This window comes from Plectropomus leopardus, chromosome 18 (genome assembly GCF_026936395.1).
Source record: "Plectropomus leopardus strain MGB_pleo_1.0 chromosome 18, ASM2693639v1, whole genome shotgun sequence".
In the NCBI taxonomy this organism is placed as follows: Eukaryota; Metazoa; Chordata; class Actinopteri; order Perciformes; family Serranidae; genus Plectropomus; species Plectropomus leopardus.
The window spans coordinates 8,658,348-8,681,656 of NC_142193.1; the positions used below are offsets into that span (position 1 = coordinate 8,658,348).

At 40.0% G+C, this 23,309-nt stretch overlaps 1 protein-coding gene across 3 annotated transcripts in view; it reads right to left on the minus strand.

The window, feature by feature from the left end:
- The window catches only part of slc1a9 (solute carrier family 1 member 9), a 30,733-nt gene extending 7,424 nt beyond the window's left edge, over nt 1-23,309 (minus strand). Inside the window, exons 1-8 of one of the 3 annotated variants that reach the window (XM_042504702.2) lie at nt 23,158-23,309; nt 13,226-13,381; nt 11,334-11,486; nt 9,608-9,864; nt 6,644-6,749; nt 4,558-4,684; nt 1,879-2,112; nt 863-1,057 (exon numbers count right to left, since the gene is read on the minus strand). In XM_042504702.2, the coding sequence (XP_042360636.2) occupies nt 863-1,057; nt 1,879-2,112; nt 4,558-4,684; nt 6,644-6,749; nt 9,608-9,864; nt 11,334-11,486; nt 13,226-13,376 (1,223 nt within the window). In that variant the 5' untranslated portion in view covers nt 13,377-13,381; nt 23,158-23,309. Of the gene's footprint in view, nt 1-862; nt 1,058-1,878; nt 2,113-4,557; nt 4,685-6,643; nt 6,750-9,607; nt 9,865-11,333; nt 11,487-13,225; nt 13,382-15,860; nt 16,137-23,157 lie in introns of those variants that run through there. The other 2 variants (XM_042504701.2, XM_042504700.2) reach the window with 2 other exon arrangements.

Here is a 23,309-nt window from a genome sequence, read left to right on the forward strand (position 1 = left end):
GTCACAAAAGCTGTCTTGGTTCATCTTTTCAGTTCCAACAAATTCCAACAAAATAAACCCCTATTTGCCCAGTTAATGAGGTAAAATATGTTGGCTCCATACACACTTAAATCAATGTTTATTCATCTTGTGGGTTTGGCAATAGCAGTTTTGGGATTGTGACTAGTTAAACAAAGAAGATCTTACTCTTTAACAAAATGTCCATCTCTGTAGGGTCCTTTCCATAATGTTGTCACACACTTGAAATAATAATCTGTGCCTCTCAGTACCAAAAACAAACACTTTATGTAGACATAAATTGTCAGTGCAAACAGTCGTCTATTAACTTTGAATTGTAGCCTGTTTCAATGCTGCTGTCTGCAGCCCTGTTGCTGAAAACTGGACCAGTTTGAAACATTGGTGTTTAACTCAGATGCAAAAATGTGGAGTAGAAGGTGCAGGTTAAAAAACACTGAAATTAGCCTTTGAAGTCCTCTTTTGTTCAAAAATCTGTAGTTGGGAGCAGACTTTTCAGTGAAGTAGGAAAATTTAGTTCCAATTGCATTACTCATAGATTGTGGATTTTTCAAGGGAGGGAGAAACTGCAGCGAAAAATGCTTTTAGGAATGTTTAAGGAACTAAGTGAACTGTTTGTGGAAAAGCCATATAAGACACTCATTTTTGTGTTTTTCATGAAGTTATTTAAGGCTTATTTATCTCCTCTGTAGAAGTGTCAGTAGCAAATGTCGGTACTGATCTGCAGCCCAGAGGTTGGGAACCACTGTTTTTTTTTTAATGAAACTATGCAGTACAAAATGTCACCAAAAATGTTTCTCAGTCGAAAAAAAGACGCAAACAGTGAAACATCCTCCATGTCTCTTACCTGACAGTGATGATCTGTCCGCTGTCCAGACTGATGTCATTCATCTGGGCAATAAAGATGGCTGCCACGGCCTCATACAGTGCAGTGCCGTCCATGTTTATGGTGGCTCCTATAGGCAGCACGAAGCGAGTCACACGCTTATCAATCTTCAGATTTTCCTCCAGGCAGCGAAAGGTGACGGGTAATGTCCCTGCGCTGAGAGAAAGAGGCCACACAAGGTGTTGAGTTAGAAAAAAGGTGCACAATGTACAAAGAAGAGGAGCAAAGTGTCTGCTGAAGGACATAAAATAGGTAGACAGGTGGTGAAAGACAGAAGTGAAGAGGTGAGGAGGGAGGTGAGGGGGTGAAGTCAGCGTAGAGACAAAAAAAAGTGGAAATTTGAGTCGGCCGACAGCCTCCTCGTAACAGCTGGCGCAGGCCACTGTTGCAATCCTCCAACATGTGAATTAAAGGAATTTGATTCCTGGCCCTGCTAAGCTCGGGTCATAATATAATTAGAGAAAATGTTGATAGGATTACCCATATTCACTAAAGCCTCAGTAATGTGCCAAAATGACAGTTGGTTTCAGCGCAATGCAGACTCCCGGGCGGGCCGAGCCAAGCCGAGCCGGGCAGGATACATCGGGGCCAGTGACGACTAATCCCGAGGCTTAGACATTTACAACACAGAATCTGTCTGACATGGACTCGACTATGATAGCCTGCGCTTACACACATTTGGCTCTGCTGTCCTAATTTGTCCGCGGAAATACAAAATTTTTGCCTTTAGCCGCTCAGATTTAACCCAAATAACTGAAAGCAAGCAGCAGGCCATGCCGATCAATCATAGTAACTACAGCAGCTGCTCGAGGAATAGATGTTGTAAAAAGAAACATGTGACCCACATGTGTTAACACATGCCCAAACAGAATTTACACACACACACACACACACACATACACACACACACACACACACACACACGCACACACACACACACACACACACACACAGACATTTACTGCAGGCGGTCCTACCTGCTAGCAGTGCCCAGAGCTGTGATCCAAGCCTGGAAGATCCCAGAGTAGAAAGTGAAAGGGCTTTTTCTGGTGATAGCGAAGAATATAGCAGGTAGAATCAAGCCGCCATGGATCACCAGGCCCACCATGACGGTCACCATGTACATGCCAAGCTGCCTGGCTACCACCTCCAAGTCCCCAATGGCCGCTATCTTCCCCGCGATCAGGGAGGCGATGCCAACAGGAGAGTACCTGAGCACAGAGTTAAGAAGACACGTCAAAGCTGGAATTATTACTAATGACAACTTTACATTTTACTTATGGTTTTATACTTAAAACGGACAGTTTGTAGTGCTATTTATCAATCAAGATTGTTGTGGTGTGATTTGCTGAGTGATATCAGCCATAGAGAAGTCTGCCTTCTCTCCAAAATAATGGAACCAAATGCATGCTTCCTTTTAAGCAGTGATGCTGTTGGTGGGTGTAGTTTGATAATAGGAAAATAGTTCCTACATGAAACTGCTCACACTGACTAAGTAACCGTGTCATGAAGTATTTTTTGTCGCTTTATCTAGTTCCATTTTACTGGAGAGAAGGAAGACATCTCTATGGCCAATATCTCCAACACTCTGCAACTCACACCAAAACAGTGTAGATCAATAAATAGCACTACAGGTAAGACCAAAATTTATCTATTTTTGCTTTTGAGGCAAACTATTCCTTTAAATCGCTTACTGCTCAGTTTGTTTGTGTTTTCTGTGATTTGTAAAGATTTCTTGTATGCAAAAAACTTTGATGCTGCTGATGTGATGTAGCCTATTTATGTGGTATATAAATAACCTTATTTATTTCCAAAAAAAATATTTGTTAAGGAAAAAAGGTATTTTCAGGATGCAAAAAAAAGTGCTTACTTTCATAATCAATTAATGTACACTTTTTTCCTCTTGATTCACAAACTGATTGTTTGGTCTAAAAAACATTTAAAAAAAGAACATCAAACCAATATTCACTTTAAAATATAGTCAGTATTTTATAATATAAGATGATAAAAAGCCGCAAATGTTCACAATAAAGAAACTGGAACCATTAGATATATATTTTTTAAATGAATCGATTATTAAAATAGATCGATGATCAATTAATTGACAAATTGTTGAAGCTCTAACGTATATTATGTAAATAAATCAAACCTTCAGTCCTAAATGGTTGACTTTCATGCTCAAACCTGAAAATAAAAGTTAAGGTCGCATCTCATAATTTTCATCTTTAATGCTTAAAGGCAACATTATTATTTATATTTGTATTAAAGCTGAGTTTAGAGATGAAAGGATTAGAGTTGAAACTTTTAATAGATAATGTGATTTTTTTCATCTTCCAGAAAATTAATCAGCAACTCTTATGAAAACCTTGAGTTATTTTATTTTACTTCATTTTTTGGGGCGAGAAAAAAGCCCAATATTTTTAAGATATTTGAAGATGTCACCTCAGGAAACAGAGCATGTTTTCACCATTTTATGGCTTTTTGTAGAACAACAACATTAAACGATGATGCCAATAATCGTTAATTCCAGCTCTTGAAAGCAAATGACCCGGCACATGGATGCATTTATCACCTCATCCATCTTCATTCACTGTCAAAGGAGCACTTTTCACTTCGGGAGGACATGACACATTCTTGGATCTCTGGTTTCCAGCTTTGGAGCGCAGTTGTTCCTCTTCGTGAATACAGGCCGCTGTGGGGCGGATGAATTAAAGCGGTGTTCCCCTTTAAGCGCCTTTCCTGGTCCGAGTCAAAGCAGGTCCCATCACGACAGCGGCCCGCTCTCTCCCAGGTCAGCTGCGTGCTGAACCCCGAGCCTGGCATTCAGTGACAGTTGTTTGGTGGAGTATGCCGTGTATATGATTTGATGGATGTGTTCCTTGTATGATACGTGTTTTTGTATACACTGGACTCTGTGTTTGGCGAGCTCCATCGGCCCGTGAGTAATCTGTTTATACTGTGTGAGTGATACGAACAAGGACATGATTCCTTTGGTGTCCAGCTGCGCATGTAGATGGCCTAGGAGAGCTGCAGCACAAGCATCCTGCTGTTTCTCTTCCAACCGCCTCCCCTGCCCCCCCCTCCCCGTCCCCACTCTGAGTGCCACTACACTCTTTCTCTGTGCGACTAGCCGGGGTCCTGCGAAGCCTCAAGGCGTGCACTGCTCTCCAAAGACATGCTCTCACATGCATCTTTCTACGTCCTGCTGTCCCTCCCACCCGCATCTGCTTTCTGCTCTGCTGCCAAGTGGCTCCTCTGCCGTCGGTGGATCCATTACATTTTGGAGATCTTCCACCCGGCTCCCCTGGGAGCCCACAACATTGTTCCGGGCCCCGGCTCCTGCTACTCCCCAGCATACCACGGACTCCAGCATGTGCCAGGGAAACCCTCTCTCTTTCCATCTGTCTGTGTCCTTCACTGACAACCTTTTTCCTTTCTCTCCTCCTCAGTCTTGGATGTCCAGCACTGTTACCCTTTCCCACAATACGCCTCATGTACGCAATCTTCGCCTTATCCATCACTGTCACTGACCTCGTGTGTGGTTTTTCCAGAATGTCAAAGCAGTGCAGGCCGAACAAAACCAGAGACACATGTTGTGCATGACTGCAGATGGGCACACACAAAAACAAACACAGGAGGGAAAACAAGACACTAACCACATGATCATGGACACCATCGTCATTATAATCTCGTTGAGGATGTTGAAGAACTCGCACATGATCTTCCCTCGCTCGCCCATCCGGCCCATGCATATCCCAAAGGTGATGAAGAAGCCGATCAAGCCTGGAGGAAGACACAAAGCTGCATGTCAGCGCAAACTGGAGGAAAGGACCACAGATCAAAATGCAAAGCAGCAAGCATCAGTGTTTGGGCTCACTGTGTTCGCCAAACCAGTGGCTGTAGAAGTATTCAGATAACTAACTTAAGTAAACTCTGTTTGAATACTCTGCAAGAACAATACCTGCATTAAAACCCTACTTACTGTAAGTAAAAATGTGTAAGGATTATCAAAAGTAAAGGTTAAAGTCCAGTGAAATGTTCCTAGCAGCGTTTTTCTAATTAAAATAAAGGGTACATTTGGTATTTTTCAACCTTTACTCTATTTTTCTATGTTTTTTTTTTGCCCTTGCGATCACAGGAAACAACATTTTTGGAAACTGGTCCAGTATTAGTGAGACTGCTGCATCTGGCAGCTGCTGCAATGCAAACACTGAGGGCATGTTTGTATCATCACTTTACATCCACTAAAAGTGCTTGTTTTTGCCACCTACCATCTCAGATTGTTATTTTGAGTTTCTGAAAACATTATGAAATGAACATCTGCACTGATGGACCTCTCTGTTAAAGAGTAAGATCCTTCTCATATAACAGCTGCCATAAAATTTGGGCAGTTTAACATTATCCACAACTATTTTACTCAAGAAAGATAAATGAATAAATGTAATATGTTTGTCCTCGAGGTGAAACAGAGAGAGGAAACCTTACAGACAACATGTTCCGGAAAGAAATATTTGACATTGTAAAGGGATTATTGGTTTTGAGATCCCTTGTTCACCTTAGCTAGCCTTACTAGGCGACACAGCTGACATCCCTCCTGATAAAAGAAACAAGGTGCGACTCATCAAACTGACCACGATTGCTGGTCATAAATGCATTGTTTTATTGTGGAAAAGTGCCGATCCTCCCCTTGTCTCTATGTGGCTTTAAGAAATCTTGTGGTGCATGGCATCAGAGAAAGATTATGTTCAATCTTAAAGGAAAACCATCTGTTTGATAACTGCTGGTCTGCTTTCAGGAGTTACATGGGAAATATATGAGAGACTGTTCTTGTGGAATTATTACTGTATTTTATTGAATGTTGGAAAATAAGAATTCTGTGTTTTCTCCTTTTTTGCGGGTAAGGTTTTTATTTATTTGAATAAATGAAAAACAGTTTTATCACCTTCAGTTAAACAAAATCCAAAGGCCTGTGGCAAACGTACATATTAATAACATCTGAAATAAATATTTAACAATTATAGCCAAACCATGGGATCATCAGTGTCCCAGCAACACTGTGAGCAAAAAAGTCCCATGACCTCTTAAAGTTTTTGCCTGTGTCTTTGACTCTAGCTAACATCTGTTCACATAATGGCATTTTTTTCCATTGTGAGAAAATTCAATTAAAATGTGTTAAAAAAAAATGATTATCCTTTTATGTTTAACTAGCAACAACTCAAATGTTGCCGTTGCCAAACCCACCAGACTCCATTTAAAACAAAGATTAATTTTTTAGCATGTACAGAGAAAGCATACTTTCACATCTAAGTGGATGAATTAGGGTTTAATTCAACCAAACCAGAGTGATGGTTCGAAAGACAAACCAAGATGGTTTTTGTGAGTTTTTCTTTGTTTCTGTTGACTTTGAATTACTGTGTACAACAGGATCCCCCTCTTTAAAAAGTACTTAGAATACCCATCTAAGCTCGTCAGTGGCACAAACAGGCAGTTTCAATGGATGAACAGTGAAGATGTGAACAAGCCTCAAGTGGTTACATTGCAGCCTGTTTTTCAATTATCGGCTGCAGCGCTCTCACTCAACACTGGACCAATATTAGAACTTGTGGTTCCCATTAGTCACTTAGACACAAAAACACAAGAAAACAAGGCCCCACATTGAAAATCACCACAGCTACCTTTTAAATGCAATGAGCCCCAAACCTTTCAAAGAGGAAAATAATATCAGCTCTGTCACCGACTCACCGAGGACATTCATGCCCCATTTGTACTCCAGTTTCTTCCTGTTCACTAAGACGGGCTCAGTCTGGTTTGTTGCTGCAACCGGCACCTTTTTCAGCACCGTCTGAACCTGGAGGTAGGGGAAGAACCACATTCACATTAATCAGGGGTTCAGGCTGTAATCGAACTGACTTGAACCCTATTCACACAGCAAAGCCCTGATTTTGTAACTCATGTTGTGTGTGAGCAAACAAAAGCTTGGCAGCTGCAGCACAACACACTCGGGTTTTTGTTTAAAGAAAAGGAAAAACAGGGAACAAGAGATTCTCACATAAAGACAACAAAGGGGAAGAAAAGAGACAAGAAGATTGAAAGGGGAAGGACAACTCCTTCCTGCAAAAGCAATTATGTCTTTTATGACTTCAATGAATCCCCGATGAGTACAAACAAAAGAAGCAGTAAAACAGAGATGAAGACAGAAAAGAGAGAGATTTGGAGGATAAAGAAAAAGAGGGAAAAAACAGAGAATACCGCAGGGACAATAAGAAAGAGTCTATAAGCTGGTGCTCAGCAGTGCTCCCTGCTCACCAGCAGATGCCTTACTGTGGTAAATAAGGATGTAGCATTACAGATGTAAAGAGATTAGCAGTAGCAGAAGGGCTGACCCTCACCCAGTGCAACACAGACAACTACTTCTAATCATTCAGACACACACGCAGAGCGCAGAGAAGAGGGGAAAAAACAGGATTTGAACAGAAGTTGCATCAGGATTGAGACCTGGATCATCATTTAAAAATGATCTGTTTGGATAAACAGTTGTGTCAAGATAGTTTTATTTATATAGCCCCTTATCACAAATGACAAATCCTGTCCAACATCAGCCAACTGGCCATTACTGTAACTTCAGTTTTCAGAGGGAAATTATGATCTTATTTTTTCAGTTGGGATTCAAAACAAAGTGGACCATTTCTGATATCTCACTTTTATGTCCCTTTTTTTCAAATATCCGTTTCACTCAACACAGACTTCAAGCACTGATTAACTTAGTTATTCAATAATCTAGAAATTATTTAATGAATTGGTTAGAAGTTTGTCCATATAAAATGGCCCAAAAAAGTTCCTAACTGAGCCAAAAAGTGATATTTTATTTAATTTGGTTTCTTTTGTCTAAACAAGTTTAAAAAAAAACAATGAAATTGCAATGTTGTTAAATGGAAAATATTCTCTTGTGTTTTTTAAGTAAAATTAAAACTTAAGTAAAATGTTATCTTTTTTTAATAAAATAACCAAAAAATCCCAACAAAAAAACAATGTATAGACTCAAACGTAAGTAGTCCCTCTCAGTCATCGCTTACGATCCTTCAGAAGTGAGCGGTAGTGTATATTTCTGCAGAGACTCTGCCCTCTGACTGCATTTTCTTCTTATTTTGCTGTGTTTGGGATGTTCAGAACAACGTGCAGCTGAGTTTGGGGCTTTATAAAAAGACAGCAACCAGGTGCTAGACCGTAAACAGCACGCATCCAAGAGGAGGCTACCAAAATTACGGACACAGCAACAAAAGATGCTGTTTACAAACTGTAACCATCATTCTTTAACCATAAATAGTTACACTTCAAACGTTATACTTCTGGGACAGTACATGGCCAGAGGGCAGCCTTAACCTTTTGGTCTTTTTGTACTTCAAACCCTTTGAGTCAAATCAGGCTTTCACTCACACGTGTAGAAAACATTGTGGACGGAGTTTGAAGGACAACCAGATTCCCCAGAGAATAACCAGCCATTAACAGCTCTTTGTATTCTGTCAGACCCCACAGTTAATATCTGGTACACTTTGACCTTTTCGGGTTCACAACAAAAAGGGGTCTTTTTTAAATTTAGTTTTTAGGCTTTTATGCCTTTAATGATAACGCAGTAATACCTGGTGAGCGAGGTCACAACACACAAAGAGGTTTTTCCAATATTTACTGCAACTTTAAAATATTAAAATTTGATTAATAAAGCCAACCTCACCTCGAGGTACATTTAGCAGCTGTTATGGGGCTTTAGATCAGTGGTTTCCAATTCATCTGCATGTGAATTACCACTTGCAACTCTCCATCACAAGTTGAATACCTTTGAGATGTGAACAGTTGGATAGAAGAGGGATTTTCTCTAAACAGAGTGTTTCTTTTCATGACTGTGTTGACAGCTGAGGAAATAAAACAGTCTATGATATTTCACAAGAAAACAGCAAAGATTGCAGAAAAAAAAGTCCATGTAGCAGTATTTAGATTTCTTCATTTCCTATCAGAGTGTTGGGGAGTAACTACTTGGATGTTATTGTGTTACATAAATAAATACAAAATAAATGTTATCCATTATAGTCAGTGAGAAAAAAATCTGTAATTAAATTACAGTTACAAATGAATTTGTTAGTGATTACAAAGGAGCTTAATCTGTATATATCCTACAAAAGCAAATAGAATATAACATTCATCCTGCTGCTCTGCATCTTCTTGCCTTCTTCTGGCATATTTCAGGACACGGGTCAGCAAAGCCGTTGGGACATATCTGACTGCAACACCATCAAGGGTAGGAGGGCGCACAAAGAGCTATTTCAACATCCAGATAGACTCCATCAGTTGGCAGCATGCACTCAAATTCTGAGCGTTGTGTTTTGACTAAAAATAATGGATGATACTTATTGTGTCATGTTATGGATTTAGCATTACTGGAAACTTAAAATAAAAGTTGAATGCCTGTCTAATAAGACATTTTTCAGTGTATTTAATTAGCATTACTTTAAGACTGAATGATGCATATTTTATCACAGTATTTATAACCTGGTACACCAAGAACTAACGTTGCTGGAAGTAGAAAGCAATGACTGACAGATAACTAACTTAATTCTAAGACCAGCGTTGGCAACAAAACTTGTCCTTTCTGACCTTTGACCCACATCTGTAACATTTCATGCACAACAGACACATTTCAGAGGCAGAGCCTACCTGTTGGAAGCAGGCCTGCACCAGGTTCTCAGGGAAGAGGTTTCTGAGCAGGTCGAGGAAGGCGTCCAGACTGCTGACTTCCTGGTTCTTCGGGGCTGAGCTCGTGCCCGAACCTCCCCTCAGTTTGGGGTTGCCCGGATGGATCCCCAATACCAGGATGACCCCGAGGATGGCAGCGATAACAGTGGTGGACATGTAGTATACCATGGCCCTACTTCCCATCCTGCCACTGGAGCGAGCGTCTAGACCAGCCAGCCCTGAAAGAGACAGATGAGCATCAGTGTTTGGGCTCACCGTGTTCGCCAAACCAGTGGCTGTAGAAGTATTCAGATAACTAACTTAAGTAAACTCTGTTAGAATACTCTGTAAGAGTAATACCTGCATTGAAACCCTACTTAAGTAGTAATGTGTAAGGATTATCAAAAGTAAAGGTTATAGTGCAGTAAAATGTTCCTATCAGTGTTTTTCTAATTTAAATGGTGCTTTTGGATCAAATATTACTGCTGCATTTTACTGCTGTAGATGTTTAAGTTTGCTTATTGCACTCCTTTATATTCTGTTGGGTAGTTTAATGTACAGCAATGAATCATATTCCATAATCATCATATTGTAACATGGCTGTCCTGTGAGAACCATGTATCTAAAAAAAATGTTAATGGTGTCACAAAATGTTCTTGATTAGCTCTCTTCAGCATGTTAAAGGAGCAGTTTGTGACATTTAGAGCATATCTATGATTCAGTGATTGAGCTGGGATTGTCTGCACATGGCTCTCAACATGGAGGCAGCTGAGCTGGTGGCTAGCAGCTAACAGTGCTAACAACAACAACAGTGCTGACAGAGCTAACAGTGTTAATGTGGGGGGAACCGAAGTAGGGGTGATAAGCTTATGTTATCATAGATAACCACCACATGGGCATAGTGCAGAGCGGCGCCGATTAGCTAGCCAGTGGGTTACACAGGGACTCATGTGCACTAACATGCACATGTGGCCACAACGTCTACCAAGACAAAGAACAGAGAAGCTCGGATTACAACACACACAACAGGAGCATGATCTCGGTCATTCACACCATTATTGCACTATATCTTTAGATGGCAAATAGTGTTGTTCTGCTACATTAATGCTCTGAATGTCACATACAGAACTTTTAACTAGCGAACAGTTAACCTGCTGATATCTGCAACATTTGTAATGTTTAGCAGGTTAGCGGAATGTCATTACAGCATGTTAGCATTTCCTCAAAGCACATCTGAAACTGACAGAAACATTTCATTTTAGAGGTATCTTTTAACCACAACTGTGGGAAAAACACTAAATTACTGTCTAAATGAAGAAGCAATGTTCTAAATAAACTGATAATTTTTGAATGTACTAACTTCTAACATGCTAACATGCTGACATTTAGTGTCTCAGTTTGATCTCATGTACAGTTAGTGTGGTAAAACACAAATGTTAAGAAAGATAGTAAAACATATTTACAGTATGTTAGCACTTCACATGCAATTGTGGCACTATTCTTAAAGAACAGGCTGAAAGTTAAACGTTTTAAAGGTATTTCTTCATAAAAAGATGGAACACTTGACTGGTTATTGGTGCTATGAAAGGTCATCAGGATTCATCCTCTGGGGACCATGAATGTCTAATATTTGTAAACATATTTACACTCTAAAAGAAAAAGTCCAACCAGCGAGTGTCTGTGTTTGGATGTGTGTTTAGTGGCACACCTGTGATGAGGCTGGAGATGATGAGAGGCAGGATGAGCATCTTTAGCATCCTCATGAGGATTTCTCCAGGGAAGGAAACCATAGTGAGAGCGGCGTTATCCTTCACCATCATGTACCGCAGCAGCATCCCAAACACCGCTCCCATGACAACACCTGAGGAGAGGAGAGGAGAGGAGAGAAGGCAAATACTGTTAATTTAAAGTTTGAACCTTTGAAACCTGAGCAAATTTGCGTGATTTCCCTCAAAAACATGGGAAGAGGGCAACGAGCAACAAAAGAACTGACCCCCCAAATTAGCACGAAATGAGTAAATAAAAAAAAATTACAAGAAAATTACCTAAAAATCTGTGAAAAAAAAAGAAAAACACAGAAATTACCTGGGTAAAGTGCATACACGGGGGAGAAGGCAATGAACAACAAAATAAGAAATTAGCAAAAAATGTGTAAAAAAAAAAGTACAAGAAAATTACCTAAAAATCAGTAAAAATATGTTTAAAAAACATGGAAAAAGAAAGACAAATATCGGAAAAAGAAAAAAAAACCTTAAGGAAATGACCTGGGAAAAGTGCATAAGTATAATATAACAAATACCATAATAATTCTGTCACATAATTAGTTGAAATTGATGTATTTGGACAAAAATAACTCAATAATTAAAATGATCAAATAGTTGTTTTAAAATTAAAACAATTCCAACAGTGTGTACTTGGTTAACTGGAAAATGGATCCAAATTATCATCCAAATGTGAGAAATATCTGAAACTCTGACCTTGCACTGGCCTTCAGAAACCACATGTTGATAGACCCTCTTGGTCTTTCTAGGTTTTTATTTGGACTCACTGGCCTACTTCTTTTTCCCTCAAAAAGGGCTCTCACATTTTTGAGACCGCTGACTAATGAGAACCGTCTACTGAAATGTAAACGGGTTGAAATTGGGGTTTAATTCTGGGTGACAAATGACCGACTAAAAAAACACATCTCGACATTGCAGGAGCTTTTTTTGGACAAAGAACACAACTATGTAGAAACATACCAAAGTATTTACAGAGGCGGACTGTAGACAACACCAAGCCAAAGTTGTCTCATGGGAAAATGTTGAGTCTGTATATCTTGTGCATGTGTCATTTGCTGTTGCACAAATGGCTGTTTGGAACAATAAAACTGACCTAAAATTTAATTACATTTGGAACGTTAAATCATGTGAACCAAAAGCTGAAATTAGGCTTGTTTTTTTTTTCAAATGTTTCCTAACTTTTATTACGTTTTTAACAACTGCATTTCAGCTTTCACAAGCTGATGGAGATGCTTTGGAGTTTAACTCTATTGGCTTGATTTCTTTCAAAAACAGGCAATGAGCAAGAATATTGTAAAAAGGTACAAAAGGATTAGTGCAAAAGCAAAGGGAAAGAAAATAAAAGAAAAGAAAAGAAAAGAAAAGAAAAGAAAAGAAAAACATAAAATGACCTCAAAAAAGTGCTAAAATAAAATAAAAATAATACATCTAGATAATAATGATATTTTTTCACTAATCTAATTTCAAATATATAATTATAATAATTATGAATACAGTTTTACTTGCTATTTTTCTCTAGTCATTTGATAATTTTGTATTTTTTAAGATAACTTTTAGGTCATTTTCTTGTCACCTTTTAATAATTTTGGGTTTTTTTGGCCGATTTCTGTTTTTGTTTTTCTTTTTTTAAGTTTTTTAAAGAAATCCCATTTTAAAGGTATAAATACTTGTGAAGGGCATCTGAACACTGTGCAAGAAAACTGATGGCTTTTTAAAGGGTTTAACACAGAATAATATAATAAAAGATAGACAGTTTCCATGCCACCAAGGAAACTATAAAAATATGTATTTATTTACAGTTTTCTTGGCCCATGCATACCCATAACAGTGAGTCCAAGCAGCAGGTTGTGGGTGTTGCGGCTGCAGTGGCCTGCATCTTTATACCCAACTTCTGTGTTGTCATCTCGCTGGCTTTCTTCTTTCTCCTTCTTGTTTGTGTTGGACTGGTTTGCTGTTGACTGGTTTGTCATCCTGCCTGTGGAGACAGTGGGAGACATGGGTTTACTGCTGGGAAAATACAGCATCATTCAGCACACGCTGGCCTGCACAGTGCTCAGTGTTGGTTAATGATGCACCCTTGGCTCTTTAACTGATTCATCAGATGTGAAAACTGTGTACTGTTTATAGACTATCTTAACAGATCATTCTTCTCCAATGGCTCATGAGGATTCAAATTGAGGCCCTCCCGGCTGGCTGATTCTTGTTCTTAGAGGGAAGTTAAGAATAACCAGGGCTACCTGCTACTCATTTACTCTCACAACAGGAATGTCTTCTGAGTATTTGGTTTGGGTCCCTAAGGGAAGTAATGAGTGCAGGCAACCCAAACACAGCAGGCAATGGCTAAACAGGACATGAAGAAACAACTCAAGAGATGTAATCTGTAATCATCCTGTAAATGGAAACTGCCAGAATCTAAATACGACACAGTTGCAGATAAAAGAAGAGATAAAGCTGATGAGTGCGGTAAAGAATGAGTCAGTCAGGAGCCGTGAGATGTGGCCCCTGGTTGTCTAACCATCTGTGACTGACAGGTCTGAGTGGAAGTTACTTATTGAGGTAGTCCATAATGGAAGAGTTCAGGAAAGAACAATAGTCTACAGCCTTGCTAGAAGCTGTGGGAACGGTGTGCTTGGAGCCAGCAAGTGCCTTAAATTAAATGCTAAGGTATGTCTAATGTGTTCTTAGTTTTGACGATAACGTACAGCGAGCAGATTGTTGGGGGGGAGGGTATTTCGCAATAATGACCTACCCACTGTACATTATCCCACTTATTACACTGCCACTTAAAAAAATAAATCCATAATTTGACATAAAATATTAATTTAAAAATGATTTTATTGCTTCTGCTGAGCATATATGATCAGAGCTTTCTCCAAAAACAAACTACATTAGCCATAATTGACCAATAAAAATCGTGTAATATAACGTTTGCTTTATAAACTACTCATAAACTCAAAGTGGCGCTACAGAAAAGTCAGAGGATAACCAAAGTTATTACAATTCATGCTGAGGGGTTTGTACTATATATTAAGGCCATGCACCAAATTTTCATTCATCCATTAGTTGCTCCGGCATTTCAGCCAGAACTACAAATGAGAATTCATCGTGTGGGAAAAATCTGTATATTTTACACACCTAATTTGTAGATGTTGAGATATTTCACTAAATATGCGAAAAATTTGACCTTAGGACATCCTCTGGGCAACATGAATAACTGTTCCAATTTCACAGCAATCCAATCCAATAGTTGTTGAGACATTTCACTAAAAACCCCAAATACCAACATCATAGCACAAGACAGCCTGGTCTCATTCCCAAGCCATCAAAAAACGCCAGCCTGGTCAGTGGCCCTCTTTGTCTGATACGGCTGCACAATACACCCTTTAGCATCTGCATGAGACAAACTGGACTTTCAACCAACTCCAAGGTAAACCCATCTATGTCATTAGATGGTCAGAACAACTGACGTCACATGACAAACGTCAAGCACAGTCTTTTCCTAATCAAACAAATCCATCTTGATGCCTAAATCTAATCAAAAAACCCTTCTGCGTCAAGATGCTATGCAAAAGGCTTCCCAGGGTGTAATTATAGTGACGCTGGGGATGTCTTCCAAAGCGTCAAAATATAAAGAGTTGGGATGGGATTGCGTTGTGCTGGATGAAAAGTCAGAGGATCACCAGAGTCATTAAGATTTCTCCTCTGGGGATCATAAATGTTTTGAAAAAAAGGTCACGACAATACATCCAGTAAAAGGTGAGACATTTTGGTCTGGACCAAAGTGGTGGACCGACCAACTAGCACTGCCATGCTTAAAGCTACAGCACTAGCATTCCTTAAAAGGATAATCAAGCAATGATAAAATTCAAGTATGATGTCCGTCCATATGTATTTCAGCAGTATGAGTAATCAGAAAGAATGCAGCTGCATGAAGAAAAAAACATATGTAACATCAACACTATTGTACTTATGGAAGTTCACATCTATTATTTCAAACAGTCCCCCTAAAGAAACTTCACAGCTTTCAAATGAATACCTGACAACTGTTAATTATGATCCGTCAAAGTCTATTTTAGCTCCTGTGAGTCAACACAGGATTATTATGAAGCTATCAAATTTTCCTCCAGGGCAGAGTCATCACCTCCAACACCAAAGAAAGACTCAACCAGAAAGAATGAGTCTACTGTCCAATAACACTACACATTTCTACTCAACAGAGACCACCATCTCTCAACATTAATCCTATATAAACACATCTTGAGAGCAGCACACCCATGCCAAATCCTTGTCAGAAGTATGAATGTCACATTTACAAACAGTCTGACTCAGTGAGACAATTGCAATCAGACATGATTATAATCCATCAGCTAAGCCTATGGCATTTTTCCGCAGCAGTAGGGATACAGTTGCAGACTGAAGTACAGTTAACAAGAGGGAGCACAAAAAAATGTTACCTACTAGTTGGTTTGCTCTCACGCTTTCACCTCCACTCTCTGGCCATATCTCTGCCCCTTTTCTAGTCCCTGCAAGAGTCGCCAGTCCAGGCATAAAGTCGGATTGCCAGTGTGATCTGAAATTGTATATTTTGGGGGCGGAGAATGTCCTGCTAAGTTTCAATTGCAAAGATATAATCCTCGGTCAACAGAGTACGGAGGAGAGGAGGGGGGAGGGTGTTCCACTTGTTCCACTGTTGTAGTCTTCACAAATCCTCTTTTCAATCCTTATGTCATTCTTAGTATGAACATTGTTTGGTCAATCACATACGCTTCAGTTTTATAGCTGCCTAATAGGGGGTGGGGTGGGGTGGGGAACTCATCCTCCCAGCCTTTTTATTGAACAATGAACTCATGGGCAAGGTCGCAAGAGTTTGCCTTAATCATCAGATTTCCAGGTTTGTTGTTTTTTTTAAATCACTGAAGGGATTAGACCTTTTTTCTATAGGTTTATAAGGTTCTATAACCTTGTTGGGTAAATGATGTCCTGACTCAACAAAAATTAAGAGGTCGTCAAACTGTGACAAAGGCTGGTTTGCTTTGTTTTGGACAAACCTTTTAGTTTTTCCCTTGAATACAAAAAGAAAGTAAGAATAAGGATGATTGTCATCCTCTGTGGCAGTGAAAGCTGGATATTAAAGCTTCGCTTCCTGAGCAGGTCAAATGGAGGCCCTGAAGTAATGAAGCAACAGCATGTGTCTTGCAAGGAGGGCGGCGCTGAGTATAAGCTGCAAGGACATACTCAAGGACCTGAAGCTGCTCTGCAAATCTGTCTTCCTTCCCCAACAGACAGATTATTTTCCTGCTCCAGGAAATGTCAGAGCAACCTCGAGATGAAACTTAGCTGGCTTCTAGGAACCAGCTCTTACTGGGCTGTCCTGGTGGTTCTGTTTGACTGAGAAAACAGAAACTATTTACAGCCTTGTAGAGTTGAATTTGACTCCTAAGTTTTTAATGTCTTGTCCTGAAAAGTACTTAACAAAGTACATTTTATAGGAACACAGGAAACAGACGCTGATCAGAGTATCAAGGAAACAGCCAGGAGAGAAATGACTGGCCGTAGACACGCCTGTTACATCACATTACAGCTTAGCATCCCTAATAAAACACAGCAATTCAAGTCAGCGGGTTCAGTCTCTTTGGTCAGGCAGTTTACAGTAAATCCTGGATTTCGTAGCAACATGACACAGGTATTACAACTCTGCCAGGTAGGCTGTAGACCAGGAGGCATTCCCCTTTGAAGGGAAGCCTAGTCTTTAAGAGACAGCTGTTGGTGATGAGCGATGAAGAGACTTCAAAGTGAGTCGAGCTAAGAGCAAAGACACGAGGAAGTAACTCCTGCTGGTTTGGTGGTGATGGCTGTTTACATGCCCTCATGGGCCAGATACAGACAGAGAGTCTCTCACAGTGACTGTCTAAGTGAAGCAGACTGGATAAACATCAGGGTCTTCAATGTAAATACTCTCATGATCCATCAGATGTGAGATGGTGACCTATGCAGTGCGTGATAACCATCACAATCAGTCTCCACATACAGTCATGTACTTACGACACATCTTCTTAATCGTCATGGTTTCCAGTACAACGGGCCTCCAATGACAGAATGAATAAATCTCCCGAAGGGGCAGGCTTTGATTACTGAAAATGAGCCCAGGCTGTTGAAGACGAAGGTGCACATACCATCAGAGCAGCACACGGTAACTACCTCAGCACTCGCTTCAGTCCGGCTGTCTCCGGCTTGTCAGTGTTAACTCCAGTCTACTTAAATCCACATTAATGATCCAGCAGGGTCACCAGCCAATCGCTGATGTTGAGTCAAGGGATCAAACAGATGCACGTTGGCTATACATAAAGTTATACCTCCTCCCCTCCCTCTAAATCTGTCTGCCTGCCTCTGATCTCAACGTAGACATTACAGCAAGTTTCAAAAGCAGGAATGCTGGAAATCAACATAAGAACATGAATGAGGTTTGAATGACTGTATGTACTCTGTTGCTTTGTCTATATATAGCTACAACAATTAATATATATATATTTGGTCTGTTGTTTCCTTCAGTGTTTGATCTAGTCCTTACTTATGTCATGCATCAGGATAATATATCTACTTTTAAACAACGGCATGCAATTATTTTTAATGACAGTTTCAGTCATTTTGAAGGAAAAAAAGGGAAAGCATGCCAAACATCCTCTGTTTCCAGCTTTTCATGTCAGATGATTAACTGCTCGTCTTTGTCGTATATATCATCGTAAACTGAATATCGTTGGGTTTTGGATGTTTGGTTGAACAAAACAAGACATTTCAAAGAAGTCATTGGGCTCGTGGGAGTTTTGTTGAACATTTTTCACTTTTTTCATTTTACAGAGTAAGCGATTTATTGATGAAAATTATTGTTTTTTCACATTAAAAAATGCAGCTTAGCCACTATTAGAGAGCATGGCATTAGTAGAACTTAAACATCTAAATGGCATACAAATCTTGACTTTATTGATTTCATCGAGGTTACTATATATGATATGATGCGTGTGTGTGCGTGCACACATGTGCATTCTGTAAACACAGTGGATTGAAATGTATTGTTTAAAAGGTATCCGTGTGTGTGTGTGTGTGTGTGTGTGTGTGTGTGTGTGTGTGTGTGTACTTGCTTGTAACTGTGTGTGGATGGATGTCTGTGTGTCTCAGAGGATTATTTCCAATGGTTGATTGTTTGGTGTGAGCTTTGCAAAGGGATCGAGATATAATCCCCCCACCCCCCCACCCCTCCATCCTCTCCTTGTTCAGCAGAGGGAGATGAGGACGGTCACTACAGCAGTACAACGTTGCATTACAGCACACCCACATGTCAAACATACATATAGCTTTAGGCGTTAATCCATGAGAATTTAGGTATGTGGTTCTCTTGACAAAAACCGTATCAGAATGCAATATGGTGAAATTAATGCAGTTTCCCATTCTGCACCAATATGAACTGAGGTACGCACTGATAGACACAAACTTTGGAAATTCGAATTCTATTTTAGAAATGAACAATTCACAAAAAATGTTTTACATTTTCTCTTCTGGAAGTGTGTCTTATTACAATTTCAGCATGCATGAAATAGTCTTTTACTTTTAACCTTTGCCATGATTATTTACCAACATGCTGCTGTCTCCACTTCACTGTGTGGTGTGAATAGGGTTGGGTTCCTCTAACAAGTTCCTTACAGATCAGGTTCCACGTCGGTAAAATCTTCCTTGGAGACAAAAAAATCTTTTGGCAAATCTGCTCTCTTGCAACAAGCAATTAGGTAATCCTTAAGCTAAAGAGGAAACATGGAACCTATAACCGAAGCTGAGTTTGGGTACTTTAAGTGTGTCAGAAGTTATTTTATAAACTGCATGCATATCGATGATGCAGAGTGTGAGATAGGATTGTCTGCGCATGGCTGTCAACATGGAGGTGACTGTGTGCGTGTGTGTGTAAAGACACAATGACAATGACTACCCACCACAGATCAGGATTGCATTATCAGTGGTGACTACAACTACAAAGCGCAGTGCAGAGCGTTGGCGCATAGTGGAAGTGAAAGGACTCACATGCTGTAACATGCACACGCGAACAACAACAAACAGAAGCTCAGACTTCAACACACAAAGAGGGAGCATGACTTCATTCTCTGCTCAGAAAGCCAATACTCCACTATATCTTTAATAGTTGTTCAGCAAAATTGGCATAGTTGTTTAAATATTGCATTTCAAGTAAATTCTTCTACAAAGTTCTTAAAAAGTGATAACAGCTAAAGCACTGTTTGATAAGGCATTTGAAAGATTCAGATTTAATAATTGGAATTTCAGATTCTATCTAAATGCTGTCAAATGCCAAACCTTGTGTTGCAGGAAGGTGCTACTTTGATTGGTTGTGGGTTTGGCTAGAGTATACAGCATGCAAACAGCTAACAGTACTAATACTGATACAAGTTGAATTGGTTGGATTCCAACCCTTCATATCACTATTACACATGAATAATCTCTTCTTACAGACACACATATTCTATGTAATTATCATCAATAATGGTACGCTCTCTCTCTCTCTCTCTCTCTCTCTCTCTCTCTCTCTCTCACACACACACACACACACACACACACACACACACACCTAATTCCTTCGACATATGCACAGCTTCCATCAAACACGTGTCTAATGCATGGCTTTAACAGATCTCTGCAGCAGGACGGTCTGTGATGCGTATTAACCCTCTCTGTGAAGGTCAGACTCAATCAGATGAGGACTCCACTCAGTCCATTAGTGGTTGGACGCGACAACATGAGTCAATATGTGTCCTCACTTGGCATGTTTTAATGCCTTATGAGGTATTTCCTTCTGACTTTTGACTAAAAACAGTAAAAAACAGATCACATAACTTGTAGTGTAACTATAATGGTTTCCTGTTTGTTCTTGGAATACTGATTTTATTAGTTTGACTAGCAAGTGTTTCATGTTTCTGAGGCGTCTGTCCTTGGGTGTCGATATATCAAAATATTGCAGAGCCCTATTTTCATGATTAATAAAACGTTTACTATTTTTGATATTTATCATATTCTATACAAGATCCTATTTTGTCTGATCAACAGTTCAAAACCCAAAGAGATTCATTTTAAAATGATATAATAATGTCAAAAAGAAAACCCTGACATTTGAGAAGCAGATAAATGACTTAAACAATTAATTATCAGGACCTTTTTGGTTAATTTTATGTTGTTTAACTATGGGCACTTTGAGACACAACACATTTTGAGCTGCACTTGCTGCTGAGTTCAGCTCAAATCTGACTAGATGCTCAAGAAAGTCGCAGAGCACAGTGCAAAATAGGCAGACTTTTCAAAACTTCTATCTACGCCATTTTGTTGTTGTCAGCAAATAATATTTTGAGAAAATGATACCTCCTTATGTCAGAGAGGAAACTTTAGAGCTATCAACAAGGAGCACTTTGTCAACCATATAACAAACCTATGCTGTGTTTATCATGTTGGCAACAAACTCTGCCTACCTACAAGTTCCCTGTTAAAACACACCTAATATGCCCGCTTAGCTGGAAACATGTTTCCAAGACAGGGCTCCCCTCCCGAGGTATGAATACAAGAGAAAACTTGTGTTGTTCAGTTCAGTTAATTCAGACACACAATATTATTTTTTCCTCCACTTTGAGTTCTGTGCCTGGCTCGCTGCCTCGTTTCTATTGGCCAGTTACCAGAAAAAAATGTTGGCATTGAGCGTTTCTGCAAACCAAAGATATGTTACATTTGCATGTTATTATGAAGCAGATACATGGACACTACATTTCAACAACCCTGTGGTGGACGTGTGGTAAGGTTTAGGGAACAGAAACCACTTGGTTATAGGAAAAGACCATGTTTTGGCTTAAAAAAAAACACCCATATTGAGGGCACTGGAGAAGCAGCAATGTCTTGGTGAAAAACAATTACTTTTCGTGCCACTACCCAACAAACAGGTCGCTGCAAAACACCCACAATTGGCACCTAAAAAGCTGATGGGAAAACACAGGCAATCGCTACAAAATACCCACGACTGGAGCCTTAAAAGCTGATGGAAACAGAAAAGACTCGCTAAAACACAACTAGTATTGTTGTTTGTTGGTTTCATACAGCGGTCTGCAGCTTGGCAGCTGTCTTGCTAAGATGACAGGCTAGGACACCATCCTCTCCACCTCCTGATGACAAAGTCAGCTCATATATTAAGTCACAGACAAATATTAGTTTGCAGAAATGTACAATGCCAACTCTAAGTGCTATATATCATAAGCAACTGGACTTGCTTGGGTTTCTTGAGGACGTTTCACCTCTCATCCGAGAGACTCAGTTCTGTACTGAGGAAGCTTCCCGAATGAGAGGTGAAACGTCTTCAAGAAACTCAAGCAAGTCCAGTTACCTACGATATATAGCACCACGACCTAGATGAATGAGAATCTTTGCCATTTATAATGCCCACATTTTCTTCCAACAGATGAACTTCATGCCCAAGTTCAAGCTAGTTGAATCCAAGCTGTGTGCTCGATGCAGCAAAGAGCTGTCGTGGCGCAGTAAAAGCCATGGGAAATAATAGGTTGCATTATTGTGTTGTGCCAGGAAGGGATTCAAATTAATTAATCAACTTTCAATTTAGCACTAAATATCTGAATAGAAATGGAGAGGAAGATGCAGCCAGAGACCTTTGCGGGAAAGATTTGTGTCAGTGGTTGAGCCCTAAAGTCCAAAACCCAAAGATATTCAATTTACAACGATATGAAAGAGGTAAAAGTAAAAAAAAATCATCACATGTGACAAGCTATAAGTCAAATTTCGGGCACTTTTACTTCATAAATGAACTAATCGATAAACTGACTAAAATGTTTAAGCACTAAAAGATGTCTGGCAAGAAATAGAGAGGAAGACACAGCCAGAAACAGTCAGGGAAAACATTTGGGAGTGTGTGTTTGTGTGTGTGTGTGTGTGTGTGTGTGTGTGTGTGTGTGTGTGTGTGTGTGTGTGTGTGTGATTATCAGTATTTGAGATTGGGTGGACACGACAGAGTGTGAGTGAGAGAAAACACTTGAGCTTGTATGTGTGTGATTTACTCTGCATCTGTGTGTGTCCACATGTCAGGCACACGCCCTCCTCCCTCCATCCTCTCTTGTCTCTCTCTCTCTCTTGGACGATAATCTGAGTGTATTAATCTGTTGTTTGAACTCCTTAAGCACAGACTGTCTATCACATCTGCTCTCTTCACCCTGGCAAAGCTCTGCTATTTATACATTTTCTCTTTCTCTTGCCTCCCTTTCTTTTCTCCGCTTCTTTCCTTTTTGATCTGCCAGCGCAATTTCTCCCATCGTGCCTCTCTCTCTCCAGCAGGACTGAATTTCACACAGCTAACTCCCTCCGCACTGCAAATCCATCCTCTCATTTGGCCAACAGACGCTTTGGAAACTCCTTAAAGTAGACAGCGTGCCGAAACAATGCTGATAACTGATAAGATAACACAGGTCCCCACATGCTCAAACAGCAGATTTAAAAACTAAAAAACAACTTGACAAAATCAGCAACACTAACTAAACACTCATTCAAAACGGCTGCAAACAAACATGTCTCCAAGGCAATAATCACAAATGACTGATCCCCAAACAACCAAACCGACACCAAACAAATCAAAGCCATGCTGTCAACACGCCACGAGTCAGCTGTGAATGAATGGGAGCGTGCTGACATCCAGGAGGGGACCGAGCTTACCTGCTGTGTGTCGCTGTCTCCCATCCGACAAGAGCGAGGCATCGGGAGAGGCTCGGAAGAGAGGAGGGATGTGGAGATGAAGAGGGAGAGGGGACGGGAGGTGAAGTCACAGTCTGCGTCATCTGAGAAAATTTGCAGATTAATACAACAGC